This window comes from Channa argus, chromosome 12 (genome assembly GCF_033026475.1).
Source record: "Channa argus isolate prfri chromosome 12, Channa argus male v1.0, whole genome shotgun sequence".
In the NCBI taxonomy this organism is placed as follows: domain Eukaryota; kingdom Metazoa; phylum Chordata; class Actinopteri; order Anabantiformes; family Channidae; genus Channa; species Channa argus.
The window spans coordinates 4,903,000-4,917,827 of record NC_090208.1 but is presented as its reverse complement, the minus strand read 5'-3'; the positions used below and the strand labels follow the sequence as shown (position 1 = coordinate 4,917,827).

Below are 14,828 nucleotides of genomic sequence, written 5' to 3'. Positions count from 1 at the left end.
GAATATAGTCTGATGATGATAATTATTGTTATTATTCATATAACTTTTGCTGCTCATTTTATAAATGATTGTAAACTCCAGAATATTCTTTAAATCTTAACAAAATATTACCTCAGAGAGAAAAGAAGAAGAACAGGAACAGACGGTTTATCATATAAATCCTACACATGACTTTCCCAGCAGATGGCTCCACTTCTATTGGAGTCGTTTGACAGCATGTGAGTCAGTGCACTTTGAGTTTACAGTAAGTCAACGTTTGATGACTTTAACCCCCAAACTTTATAAAGACTTACCAAATGAACTATAAGCTGTATAGAAATGAAAGCACTTGGTGTTAAACTCCTTTGAGTACTGTGTGACACAATGCAGAAACACTAGTTATCTTTTTAGCAGTGTGCATTGGAAGGAGGCAGCGAAGAAGTGAGAAGAAGTTAGATTGTCCACCCAGTGAAGCAGACACAAAGAAGGAGGCGTGCGGGGGTTATGATGATGTATGTTATAATGAGGGGGGTGAAAGTTCACGTCACCCCAGCATGTCCAACCCTGAGTCAGCCTCTCTACCTCCTTCCAACACCAACATTAAGCATCAACATTAAGATGACTAACGTGTTTTTAAAGACCAAAAGCATTTTTGTTCAGGTGAATGTTTTCACTGGTGGCATTCAGTCAAATTTGAGATCAAGGTTTGGCAGAACTCTCCATATATTCTGTCTAGGCTTTGAGAAAATATTGACTCTTCTGTGAGATGACATTTAACCTAATAAGGTCTTTCTCACCAACCACTATAAAGCAGATAACACACCAACAAACTCACCTACAAAGAGGAAGGAAGTGAAGCTGTGAACAAACAGTTTTTCAGCTCATATCACCAACTGCTACAATGGATGAAACATCTCTGCAGTGGCTGCTCTGTAAGTACAATCTCTAATTCAAATCATTACAATCATAGTTTGTCATATTTATACTATGAGCTGTAAAAGAACGGTGGTGAGATAAACATTGATAAATGATTAAGAGGTCAAATTAGAATAAGATTATTGATTAGAATTAAAAAAGATGATATAAAGTAAAACAAGCCAATTGTTATTTAAAGATCATAAGGTATAAAGTTACATTTTAAACTTATTATTCTTCTCTTCAAATTAAAAGAAGACAAAGTTAAAACCATAAAGCAGGAAACGTACAAGAGGTTTCAGAGACTGAAAGTTAGTGTTAGTGTAAAATGTTGTTTATTTGGAAAAGTGAAACTTTTGCTGTTTGAATAAAAATTACAAAATAATGCTTAGAATATTTTAGAACCAAATTAATTGTAATTGCTTTAAAAAAACGATTTCATACAGCAGTTTAGCTGTGACACACATAAGAACATTTCCTGTAGCACTTTACATTAACAGCTCAGTAACAATAAAGTAATGAGGTAACATTTTGATAATAACAAGCTAATGTAGGAAACACTTTACTATTTCCTATGTAGCATAATAACAGTGAAACATTGTCCTACTCAAAATCATGGTAATATCACATTAAATCAAACACCAAGAGCTACAGCAAATGTATATTTTAAAACAGTCCTGATAGTTTCTGTGTAATAACCACACACTAAATGTAGATGAGTGATGTGACAGCTTCCCAGAAGTGAAGCCACCTTAAGTCACAGTAACAGTAAAGTAAAGGTAATAAACCCTGCTACCTGCACATGACACAAATACATTAATAAATAAAATACATTTTAAAAAATCCAACAAACACATAAAATAATTCATTTAAATAAGACTTTTAGACAATATAATAAGAATTCAGTAGCAGGTTTTTTATGTAGGAACTTTTGTAGCTGAATGTGTATTAAACATTATGTTGAGTAAAGTATTTGTTTTGCTTTTTCATTATTTCAGAATAAAGGTCTGCAAACTTTAGCATGTAACATACACACAGAGGTGTGTGTCTTGTATTCTTCTGTCTCTGCTGGTAGAGTGAGAGCTGCAGGTTTAGTGTGGAGGCTGCTAATAGACCAGAACTTGTGCAGTTATTAAGTTATGTGACAAATCAGGTTCAATGATTAGTGTAACAGACAGACAGCTGGTTTACTATAAAGACATGTTGAAGTGTCCTCGGGCTGAAGTTTGTCCCGGTGGGACAGGTGAGCACCTTGTGTGACAGTCACCATAGTGAGTGTGTCTGAGTGGATGAATCATATAAGCACTGTGAGCAGAGCTGACGTTACTGTTTCTCCTTTATACTTGTTTGAATAGTGTTTTAATGAACTACTTTTATTGGCTTTTTACCAGGTGAGATGTATTTGCATGTGTTATATAATAATAATATGATATTAGGAGCTGCCCCACTCTCTGTTAGACACAGTGGAAACACTACAACTTTAACATCTGATACATCTTCAAGCCCAAGTTCACAATCAGTCAGCATTAATACTCAGACACACTCACACAGGTGAAGCAACAGGTCACCAAAACAGGAGCCACATTCATGGTGTTAAAAGGAATTAGTGTTAACGCTGGCAGTAATATTAAAGCCAATAATTACAGACTGGATATGATCTCTCTTTAGTTGTGACGTCTCTGCTGTGCTGCTCAACAAATCAAGGTTAGTAAACTTGTCCTCTTCTTATCTAAAGCAGGTAAAGGGACACTGTGCTGCTTCTGATTTTTGCTCCTCAGCCTTCATTCCGTTTGGATAATATCTGTTGTGAAAAACTGAAAAAAGATGCTTAGTTCTCATCAGGGTTGAGCCTGTGTTTTAACTGTAGAACAGCAGTTTATGACACATGGACTTATGGACACACTTGTGTGTTTTTTTGTGTTATTTGTAGGTTTTATTCAATCAAATGGTTGTAAATGGGTCATAAAACACAAAAAATAACTATTTATTTTTAAGCATATTTCAGCACTGAATAATGGTCAAATCGAATTTGCATGTGTTTCATTAACAATATCAGCCCTTGAAACAATCACTGCCTGATAAGTCTTTGTTACATAAACCTTTTTATGTATTGTTTTTTCCTTGGAAACTGTTCTCATGAGTCCACCTGACCTGAGTTTCCTACTTAAAGTGTCTGTGCACACTGGTTTCTCTCTTTTTTTGTGCAACAATTCAGGTGCAGAGAGTCGTCTATTTCTCAAGGAGGACATAAATAGTAAATAGTTGTCTTCCCGGGCAGATGCACTTTGACCTTTCACTGTACCTTCTGTCCTGATTGGATCCAGTGGCAGCATGTCTGTGGAGACTATAGTTTACATCTTTTAAACCAAATCTTTAATTACTTGGTGTGACCTCGAATATCCTGAGATACTCAGTCAAGATTAAATGTATAAATTAAGCACAGAGGCTTCAATAAAGAGGCCACAACAGTCAGTGTGGGTCAACTGCTGTAACAGATATTTAATAAAAACAAAACAACAATATTAAATCTTAAAATCAAGGAAAAGAAGAAGACAGTCATACTACAGCTGGGAGACCAAGCACCAACTGGCAGGGGGCTGGAAATATCCTAAATGTGAAGTAACCACACAACAAACCATACAAACACTGAACCTGCAGTATAACAGTGAGTGAACTCCCAATGTACCAACCACACCCATGGGTGGAGGCCCCAACCCACCACAGTACAAGAAACAAGAGAAGGATTAAAACTCAACCAAACCACAAACCACAATGTACAACAATACTAAAATAAATGACAGTCAGTGCTCTGCCTGCAAACAAGCAAAGCACTGTTACAATATGTGTAAGGAAATAAACACATTGTATATTTTTATATAAAATCAAACACCAGACCTTAAACCAGGTGATAAGACTGCTCCACTCGTTAATCTCTAAAAGTTATGACAGACCCACTTCAAATATTGTGCCTTTCTAGGTTATGTAACGATGTCAGATGTGAAGCAATAAAACCCTTTTATTGCAGCTTCTTGTAGATCTTGTGACCCCAGGACCCACTATCTACTACAAAGTCCATTGTTTTGGGCCTGATCTTAAACAGTCCTCTAAACATGACCCAACCTGTGACTTCTTGTCCTCTTCAATAAGCCTGTTTTGGTTGACTGTTTGCTAATTATCTAACCATATGATTAAATGTGCTCTATTCCCCCACACTACCTGCCACAATGGCCACATCTCGTAGAGACTTTCCTTCATTTCTCAAGATAAGTAAAGTTTCTAAGCAAATCTGTTTTTGTTTGGTCAGTACATGTACAACTATCCGATTGGATAAAACCATCAAAACATCATAACACATGAACATATTTTCAAAATATAATTAATTTCTGTATTCTGTCCAGAAATTGGCATAAATGAAAGTTCCCCAAAGTCAGTACTGGTGTAGAAAGTTTGCTACTTGGACTCAGAGACTTGCTACATGACTGGGACACTTTCTCATTTTATATCTCTGCCACTGGTGATAAAACTCTTGTGTTACTGACAGTAACCTAATAGAACTTGTGTAATAAAATGAAATGGTTATCAGACCATTGCAACCCTAACTACCAGCTTTTCTTGTAAAATGAGTCAAAAACACGTATAAATGATTATTTACTTTGTAATTCCACAAACAACACATGTATCTTTGTGCAGAACAAAAACGTTCAGGTTTCATTTTACAGTTACTAACTTTAGAACGACTAACCAATCCTGATACAGTACATGAATAGAGTAACAAATGATGATAATGCAGCTCTGAAGTCCTTGGATGCAGTGTTGTAAACAGTCTGGATATCATGGGACAAATGTGAGAACACTTGTTACAACCATAATGCACCTGAGACTTGACTTGGACTTGGTTTCATCCACAGAATCTGATTTGACAAAGGGGCTTTGTACAATGTTGGCACAACAGCATAATGTAACACAAAAATAAATATTAAAATATTTTTTAATGTCACATAAAAATATTAAAACTTGTTTTCTGTTTTGTCCCTTTCAATTATGTTTAAAAATGGACTAATTGCAGCTGTGTTCTACAGAGACATATTCATTCCTATAGATGATATTTGTGTTGATTCAGGAAAGCAGAACCCTATGATTTCTATGTTAATTAGAGAGGAAGATCATTTATTTCATTGTAGACAGAATTTAATTCAGCTGAGAGGTAAAATAAGTAAATAAATAATATGTCTGGGATTGTTGAGTTTTATTTGTAACATGATGTTAACTACATGCTGAATTCCTCACAGCTCGTCTGACTGTGAGTCCCAACTTCTCTCAGCTGTTTGAAGAAGAATCTGTCTCTCTGAGCTGTGAGGAGGACGACAACTCTGCTGGATGGACAGTGAGGAGGAACACAAGCAAAAGACAGATGAGTCAGTGTGGAGATGGTTGGGGAACATTATCTGGATCTCTGTGTGATTTCAGCTACATTGACCCATTGGACAGTGGAGTTTACTGGTGTGAGTCCAGAGAGGGATCAACCAGTAACAGCATCACCATCACTGTCACTGGTAAGATCAGACTGTGGAGTTAGTGTTGATGAAGCTGTGTGGAAATGGATGAAATGCTGTAGTTTGTCTCTGTGTTGAGGTGGAGCAGTGATCCTGCAGAGTCCTGTCCTCCCTGTGATGGAGGGACATGATGTCTCTCTGCACTGTCAAACAAAGAGGCCTCCCTCCAAGCTCCCAGCTGATTTCTATAAAGATGGCTCCCTCATCAGGACTGAGCCTACAGGTCACATGACCATCCACCATGTTACCAAGTCTGATGAAGGCCTCTACAAGTGTCACATCAGCAGTCATGGAGAGTCTCCACCCAGCTGGATCTACGTCACAGGTCAGGAGCTTCACTTTGATTTCAACACTTATTTCATCCACATGTTCACCTGAACAGGTGATTCTCTCTACAGAAAAATCTACAACACCTTCTTCACACAGTTGGATCTCTGTCAAGCACCAGGAAGGTAAAGAAAATCAGTTTTATGTTTCCTGTATTGATGTTGTCAACTTTCTGCAATATTAAGTATTCACAGTAAAAAATAATAATTATTTTTAATTAAATTTTACAACTTTCAAAATGTAAACCAGGTAGATATAGTTTTTAGTAAATTGCGTCATTATTTCTGCTTCATTTTAGAGAAACCCACCATCTCACCATTACCAACATCCCAATCGTCTCCACATCTCTATGTGTTGTTGTCTGTTCTATCTGTCTTGGGTCTGGTTCTACTGGTGATACTGGTTCTACTGATGAGACGATGTGTTCAGAGGAAACTTAAAGGTGAGACACAAACATCTGGTTCTTACGCTGTTTTCTGTTTGAAAAGGTGGAAACTTTCCTTTCTGATGACGTCTACATTCACAAAAATTGCAAGTTGCCATCAATTCTCTTAAATTATCAATTAAGTTACTATAAATTCTCTTCGTAAAAATATGCTCAATAACTTATCTTCATATGGAGCAGTGTGGTCAGCACAGAGCAACACTGACAGCTTTTAGAGTGAGCTTCACCTTTCTAACCAGTCAGAGAAGGATAAAACCTTGGGCATCACATACAAGGCTACCTTGTGTATGTACTGTACTGTTTTACAGATGAGTCTAACAATATTACAGTGAATAACACTTTACTGTAAGTGAACAAACCTCTACAATACACTGCATTCATATCTGATATATTACATTTTTTCAAAGCAACAACAAATTTCTTCTTTATTTCATAAATAAATAATCACCACATCATAGTCTGATGTGTTTTAGGTTTATTCTTTTTTTGTTCTGCTTAACGTGTCAGTTTGTTCTGTTCTCTGTGTTGAATCTGCTAATGGACGCTAACAGCTCTGTGGTTGTTTCAGTTTCCTGTTATAAAAATACTTCAGCTAAATTTGAAGTGCAGATGTTTCACTGCAGGACGGTTCATGAAAAGAAAGAGTTGAAATATATCACAACATGTACAGGACATTTCTGCATCTCTGGACTATACACACAATGTATTTTACCAGAAATATGGAAACTGTTTTAGTGTTTGTTTAATGTGGTTAAAAACTGCATTATATTTCTGCACTATTACACAGTTTTTCTTTTTAACTTTAACTGCAGTATTTGTAGCAGTAGTTTTACTTAATGGTGTCAGTACTAGTATTTAGACTAAAGTGATCTGTATGTGATTTTACAGACTGTGGTCCAGCAGCAGTGACAACAGAAGATGTCAGTTATGGACAAATAGTCATCAAATCAACACCCAGACGCTCAGCAGGTCTTTGTTATAATCATTATTAAATTATTAATACAGAGTCAACAAAGCATTAGAAGCATTTCACTGTTGGAGCTGCTTGAGGTGGTGATAGTTTTATTTTACAGGTATTTAGTTTAGACCAGATCAATCTGAGGGGTTGTTTATTTGGTCTTTGGGTATTAAACTTTCTGCTGTTTTTAACATCCCTAATAAATCTCCATATAATTATATATATTTTATATGAAAGACACTGAAATTATTTGACATAGCAATGGTAGCAATAACTGTGGTACTGCTGCTTTTAGAAGTAGTAGTAACACTATCAGTACAAATTGTAGAATTACTGGTATCAGTTGTTGTAGTAAGTTTATCTGTATGTGTTTTATTCAGCAGAAACTGATCCAGCTGCAGTTTATTCAGCGGTGAGATCAGAAGACGTCAGTTATGGACAAATAGTCATCAGACCAAACAGGAGCAGAGGTACATTTACCCTTTACTTTTTGAATATTGGACATTGGACAGGGAAAAAGGACATCTGGGCTGCTTTGCTTAACCCTCATCTGTGCCCTGAATAAGCTGCATTACAGAGTAAAATTAATATAGTTCAACAGAGGAAAGAGATTTTTGAACCTTCAGTCATATTTGGTTGAATTATGGAGGCACATATGCTTTGTACTGATGAACAGAATGAAGGTCATCACTCTGGACAAACCTGAGAGACAGCCATGCTAGTCCAGCTACCTCATGTTGGTTTTATTACCACTTCCTGTACTTCCTGTTTCTCTGCGTGAACCTGAGAACTTATTTAGATTTAACAAACCTTTCTTTCCAACATTGTCTCATCTTTTTTTGAATTGTGTGTGTTTGTGTTCAGACTTTCCTCCAGAACCAGAGGTCGTCTACTCTTCACTGAGGTCGAACTTCACACCTTCACTGCTCCAGTCAAACCACTGACAATACACTTCCTATTATTTGTAAGTTTCTCATAGTCCATGTCAGTGTTCAGTGCCACAAGAAAAGACAAGGTTCATTACTTTGTAGACAGCAATGTCCATATTCTGGACAGAGAAGATTGTTACTCTAAAGTGAAGAAGCCTTTCTGATGAGGTGAAACATTTTAAGGAACTACAATCAAGTTTGTTTGCCACTGAACAGCACTTCTGGGATGACTATTACCTGGATGACCAAGAATCTTCACACATAAGATTTATGAAGTTTTGGATCCTGCTTTTGTAGCAGTCCTCGTGTTTCTTTGAGGGTTTATTAAACTTTAGTTTCAATTGTTGTTTGTGGTTTCACTAAGTTGTCAGATGGAAAATTTGACATGTTCTGGTTTGGTTGTGGGTAACTAATAACATGTAGAGAACAAATGTTCAGAAACCGCAGCTGCAAACTAAACAGCATGGACGTCATTCAGCAGTGGGAAACTAGGCCCTTGGTGACACCACTCAGCCTTGTTGCTAATTTACTGTGCTCAGAGAGCTGCAATGGAAGAAAAAAAAAAGTGGCCTACAAACCAATAGACCCTGTACACAGGGTCTATTAAATTAAAGAAAAGGCTGTAAACTGTCTGAGTTTAAAAAGTGTGAACCTTTAATTACATAAACGTTTAGACAATTTAGACTTTAAAGTTTTTTTTATCTCTCAGTTAAAAAGCTTCTTAAACCCCACACATCACATACACAACACAATAAAATGTTAATGTTTAGGCTAATAGAGTTACAGTATGTTAGAGTAACATTAAAGTATTTAAAGTTCACCTACCATTTCAAATTCCCACATGGTGATACCAGTAACAACATAAATTCTTCTGTAGCAGCAGAGCACACTTCATGACCAGAGCAATATTTAGGTCGATTTTATTGATACAAACTAACCACATTCATTACCATTTATACATATTTCTCAAATTTCTCTATCACCATCACTGTGGAACATGCAGAATACTGAAATGTAACATACCAGAACACATTTTTGACGTTCAGACAAGCTGAAACTGGGTCTCACATTTTCAGTCTTGAGCATTTGTGGCGTAGTGTGACCAGGTCTGAAAAATGCTGAAGGACGCTGAACGTCATCCTAGAGTTGAATGCACATATTAAATTCATGTTCATCTGACTTTTACTGTAATTTATAAACTCACTGGCCGCACAAGTTATACTGAAGTGTATTTTCTTATTCTGCCACCTGCTGGACAGTTTGTGAGCAGTGATTAATTTTACCCAGTTACATGATGCTGCATTAGGGTCCCTGTGTGTGTGGGACCTCCAGTTGAAAATGGTGACTTAATATAATTCCAGGACGTGGAGGAGGATTTTACTACTATTTTTGCATGCAGTTTTGTTTGGACAACACTGTCCATATCTAAACCTTCCCCACAGAATCACACTGATTTGTAGGTCAACAGGTCAACACTGTTGGTGATGATGTGAGGAAAAAGACATGTTTAAGTCCAACAGTTGGCTATATAAACAGAAAGTACAAGGGTACAGCAGTAAATATATATCATCACTCAAGCTCATTCTTAATTACTTTTGCCAGTAACATGTAAAAGAAATGTCAGTAATATTATAGTTACTCCCTCCAAAAACAACTCGTTATGTTACTTTTGTTGTCACCACCACACCGATTCATTTGAAATCTGACATTTAAGTTTGTATTTATCGTGTTTGCACATGTCACTACTAGCAGCACCATAAGCAGTGAGTGGATGTGGTAGATAACTAAGTTATTTTGATTTCATCAGGACAAAAAGTGATAAAAACATTACTGTAACATCTAAAATATGTGCAGCTAACTAGACGCTTTCCACTTTAATAAACTCAACATCAAAATATTTTAAAAGTCTTATTAGCACAGCACAACTATGTGAAAGTCATGGAGATGCACACCAACAAAATGAGCCCTCTGCTGTAGCCCTTCACAGACTAAACTAAAACTGGATTTAAATCACTGACAGCAGCTACAACAAATAAAAAGGACTAATGAAACTTCTGGCTGAAACTGTGATGGCTGTACTATTTACCCTGTCTTTTCCACCCTTTTGAAAAGTAATGTAATCGCAAGGCAACACAAGCCAGTGTCTTCTTGTGCCAGTCCAAAGTCTGGATAAATGCAGAGGGTTATGACAGGAAGTGCATCCGACGTAAAACACATGGCAAATGAAAACATGCAAATCATGAATTTTACTCCGAATCTGAATTCCATACCGGATTGGTCAGGGCCCAGGTTAACAATGACCGCCACTGGTGATGTTGACCTACAGGGTGCGGGTGGAAATTGGGGTACTGTTGGTCAAAGAAGGAGAGGAGGAAGGTGTGTTTGTAGGCAGAGAGAGAAGAGGAAAGCTAAGAATGTAGGACTGACAGTAGGGACTTTGAATGTTGAGATTAGAAGCAGGGTTCAAGTTGTTCTACCATGGGTCAGATAGGAAGAGAAATGGAGTAGGAGTTATACTGAAAGAGGAGTTGGTGAGGAATGTTCTAGAGGTGAAAAGAGTATCAGACATGTTGATGAGTCTGAAGCTGGAAATTGAAGGGGTGATGTTCAATGTTGTTAGTGGTTATGTCCCCCAAGTAGGATGTGAGTTAGAAGAGAAGGAGAAATTCTGGAGTGAGTTAGATAAAGTGATGCAGAGCATCCCCAGAGGTGAGAGAGTGGTCATTGGTGCAGATTTCAATGGACATGTAGGTGAAGGGAACAGAGGTGATGAGACTGTTATGGGCAGGTTTGGTGTTCAGGACAGGAACACAGAAGGACAGATGGTGGTAGAATCTGCAAAGAGGATGGAAATGGTTGTAGTGAACACTTGGTAACATATAAGAGAGGAGGTAGAAGCTCTCAGGTGGACGACATCTTGTGTAGACGTTGTAATCTGAAAGAGATCAGTGACTGTAAAGTGTTGGTAGGGGAGAGTGTAGCCAGACAACACAGGATGGTGGTGTGTAAAATTAGTCTGGTGGTGAGGAAGATGAAGAGGACAAAGGCAGAGCAGAGGATTAAGTGCTGGATGTTGAAAAAGGAGCTGAGATAGACTCTGGGTGGTCAGGAGGTGCTTTCAGATGTCTGGACCTCTACAGCTAATGTGATCAATGAGACAGGTAGGAGGATACTCGGGGTGTCATCTGGACAGAGGAAAGTTCAGGAGTGTATACAGAGAAAGAGGTTAGCTAAGAAGAAGTGGGACACTGAGAGGACTGAAGAGAGTAGACAGGAGTACAAGGAGATACAGCGTAAGGTGAAGATAGAGGTGGCAAAGGCCAAACAAAGAGCATATGAGGACTTGTATGCTAGGTTGGACACTAAAGAGGGAGAGGTGGATTTGTACAGGTTGGCCAGACAAAGAGATAGAGATGGGAAGGATGTGCAGCAGGTTAGTGTGATTAAAGATAAGGATGGAAATGTATTGACAGGTGCCAGGAGTGTGATGGGAAGATGGAAGGAGAACTTCCATCTTCCAACTTGATGAACGAGGAAAATGAAAGGGAACAAAGAGTAGAAGAGGTGACTGGTGTGGAGCAGGAAGTAGCAAAGATTAGTAAGAGTGAGGTGAGGAGGACGTTGAAGAGGATGAGGAGTGGAAAAGCAGTTGGACCTGATGACATACCACATCCACGTCTGCATCAAGGATCAGCTCTGATCCCCTTCTTGTTTGCTCTGGTGATGAACAGGCTGACAGATGAGGTTAGACAGTAATCTCCATGGACTATGATGTTTGCAGATGACATTGTTATTTGTAGTGAGAGCAGGGAGCAGGTGGAGGAAAATCTAGAGAGGTGGAGGTCTGCTCTGAAAAACAGAGGAATGAAGCTTAGCAAGACAGAATACATGTGTGTCAATGAGAGGGACCCAGGTGGAACAGTGAGGTTACAGGGAGCAGAGGTGAAGAAGGTGCAGGACTTTAAGTACTTAGGGTCAACGGTTTAGAGCAACGGTGAGTGTGGAAAAGAGGTGAAGAGGCGAGTGCAGGCAGGTTGGAACGGGTGGAGAAAAGTGTCAGGTGTGTTGTGTGATAAAAGAGTATCAGCGAGAATGAAAGGAAAGGTGTTCAAGACGGTGGTGAGACCAGAGATGTTGTTCGGCTTAGAGACAGTGGCACTGAAGAAAAGACAGGAGACAGAGCTGGAGGTAGCAGAGCTTAAGATGTTGAGGTTCTCTTTGGGAGTGACGAGGATGGACAGGATCCGGAATGAGGACATCAGAGGGACAGTGTCACGGTTTTGGTTAGAGGATGGACCCAAAAGAGGAGACGGTGTGAGTGTTAGAAAACAACTAGTGGCTTTTATTGACAGAGACTTGAAAATGGCAAAACAGAAATCGCTCCTAACAGGAGGGTACAGAAAACAGGCTCAGACAAAAGTAACCAGAGGCCCAGAGCGTGAGGGGAGTTAACTCAGTAAAAGATAAGATAATAATAACTAATAAACAGGATAGATAAACTAAAACCAAATGACATGGTATTACAGTAACTGATGAACACAAGGGATACGGTAGGACATTCACAGGAACACACCAAAAGACTAAATAGGATGCTGGTAAAAAACAAACTGCTAAACAAAAATTAACCCACCTGGTAACTACGTAGGGTAAAACGGAACATGAACCAAACACCCTGGAAGAAAAGGATAACCAAATTAACAGAGTCGGGGGGAGCACGGAAACTAACACAGGAGACTTAAGGGGAGGCAGACACGAATAAACTGAACATAAAGGCCCTGATAAACTAAAGAATGCAAAGCATACCAAAAACACAAAACCCAGGACCAGACTAGCAGAGAAAACTGGAGATTAAACCTACACACAGAAATCAACAGTAGGCAAACCTAAAACACAAAAACCCGAGAGCAACAGCCAGGGAAAACAGGACTAAAACAAGAAACACTGATTGAGAACCAAAAGCAAACCTCAGACCAAAGGGGAAAGCTGCACAGGGTCCAGAATACAAGAGTCCAAAAAGAAACAAGAGTCCATGAAACACATTCAGCTTTACCTAGAGTCCAAAGTCCACTGGGGGGGTTGGTGAGGGTAATAATGACAGCAATGACAACGGTAACGACGAGCATCTGGCAGGGAAGACTGAACTTAAATAGAGGAGGGAACTGGTGCAAACCATCAGGGACAAACGAAGGCAAAGCTGGGGAAAAGAACCAAGGCACAGGAAGTAGGGAGAAGGGCCACAAAATAAAAGTCCAGGAACAGGAAGTGCACTGAGATCCTGACAGACAGTTCATGTTAGATGTTTCGAGATAAAGTCAGAGAGGCCAGATTGAGGTGGTTTGGACATGTTCAGAGGAGAAACTGTGAATATATCGGTAGAAGGATGCTGAGGTTGGAGCTGCCAGGCAGGAGGTCTAGAGGAAGAACAAAGAGGAGATTTATGGATGTAGTGAGGGAGGACATGAAGTTAGTTGGTGTGAGAGAAGAGGATGCAGAGGACAGAGTTAGATGGAGGCACATGATTCGCTGTGGAGACTCCTGAAAAGGGAACAGCTGAAAGTAAAAGAAGAAGAAGATCCTTTGGCAAAGTAATATAAAGGGTAATGCAAGTTATCTATCTATAGATGAATATTTTACTGGGTTTGGGACCAACACACTGGACAGGGGGGTTTGGGTCTTACACCACAGGCCCCATGGTCAGTATGTGGATACTCTACCAACTCGGCCACATGATATGTTAAGAGTTATTAGAATTATTGAGAACAAATACATTTTCACACACATGTTACAGTGGGATTAAACCATCAGCTGTGGCCACCACACGGTGGCTCCCTTCACTTACTTGCTCAAGGACCCACCTAGTGGGGAGCATGTGATTTGATCCTGCAGACTTCTGCATCTCACTCTGTGCTCTACCCACTGTGCAACCAGGCCACTTAGAATAGTTGGGTTTTAGGTTTTCCAGCCCTAATTGCTTCCTCCCTGCCTCTTCGTTCCTCTTGTCCGTCTAATGTTTTTCATGTTCGATTCTTCTGTTCTCTCTGTCAACTTTCATGTTTTTTGTCTAGTTTACTCTCTTCTAATTTCAAAATACAAGTTGCTGGTAAACAGTGAAACGTAAATGGTAAAATGTTGCTGTTAAAACTGATGTTAGACCAGGAGATAGTGTGTAGGCAGGCATGCACACATATGCAGGCCATTGTTCTGTGCCATGCAGTGTGCAAGAGGTTTGTAATACGGAAATTGACTGCACAAAGCTGCCAAACAGAGGCTGGAGGCCTAAACAAATGTACACGTACAAAAGTTTACTGGTAAACCCAACTGTGATGTAAATGCTAAGAACAGATACAAACTCTGATTACAAGCAGCTTTTTGAATGATAGTTTGTAAGTTTAGAGATTTATGCATGAATGTATCTGTATATACTTTAACCAATTTCTGGGTGTGTGTGTTCAGATCGGTCCTGGATCTGAAGACCATGTCAGTGAGGTAGATGAGGTCAGAAGTAAAGTCCAGGATGAAAGAGAAGATCACTTAGTCCGTCTGCAGCTCCTCAAAACACGCCCTGAAACACACACCCTGTTTAGACAAATATACCGACAATCAGGTTATGAATCAACACAGTTTCATGTGCAGTTTTCGTCTGTGACCTACTTTCCAATAACAACTCCCTTGTCCTGCTCCTTGACTGCACCTGGCTCCTCCTCCATGTTTTGTAGAGAAAT

At 39.0% G+C, this 14,828-nt stretch overlaps 1 protein-coding gene across 1 annotated transcript; it reads left to right on the top strand.

Annotated features, from left to right (window-relative positions):
• The first annotated feature begins 801 nt into the window (after window positions 1–801).
• Window positions 802–8,452, top strand: LOC137137817 (low affinity immunoglobulin gamma Fc region receptor II-like). Its single transcript, XM_067524512.1, has 9 exons — window positions 802–911; window positions 2,563–2,598; window positions 5,184–5,447; window positions 5,527–5,772; window positions 5,846–5,899; window positions 6,073–6,216; window positions 7,108–7,188; window positions 7,558–7,647; window positions 8,042–8,452. Exons 1-9 carry the CDS (start codon window positions 881–883, stop codon window positions 8,119–8,121), a joined length of 1,026 nt encoding a protein of 341 aa, XP_067380613.1. The 5' UTR covers window positions 802–880; the 3' UTR covers window positions 8,122–8,452.
• Window positions 8,453–14,828: the final 6,376 nt, after the last annotated feature.

What these genes read in the sequence shown, in the direction of transcription:
- LOC137137817 (XM_067524512.1), top strand. Translation starts at nt 881, where the DNA reads ATGGATGAAACATCTCTGCAGTGGCTGCTCT. An exon ending in GTGCTGCTCAACAAATCAAG is followed by an intron (nt 2,599 to 5,183) that starts GTTAGTAAACTT and finishes AATTCCTCACAG; the next exon opens with CTCGTCTGACTGTGAGTCCC. An exon ending in CTCTGTCAAGCACCAGGAAG is followed by an intron (nt 5,900 to 6,072) that starts GTAAAGAAAATC and finishes GCTTCATTTTAG; the next exon opens with AGAAACCCACCATCTCACCA.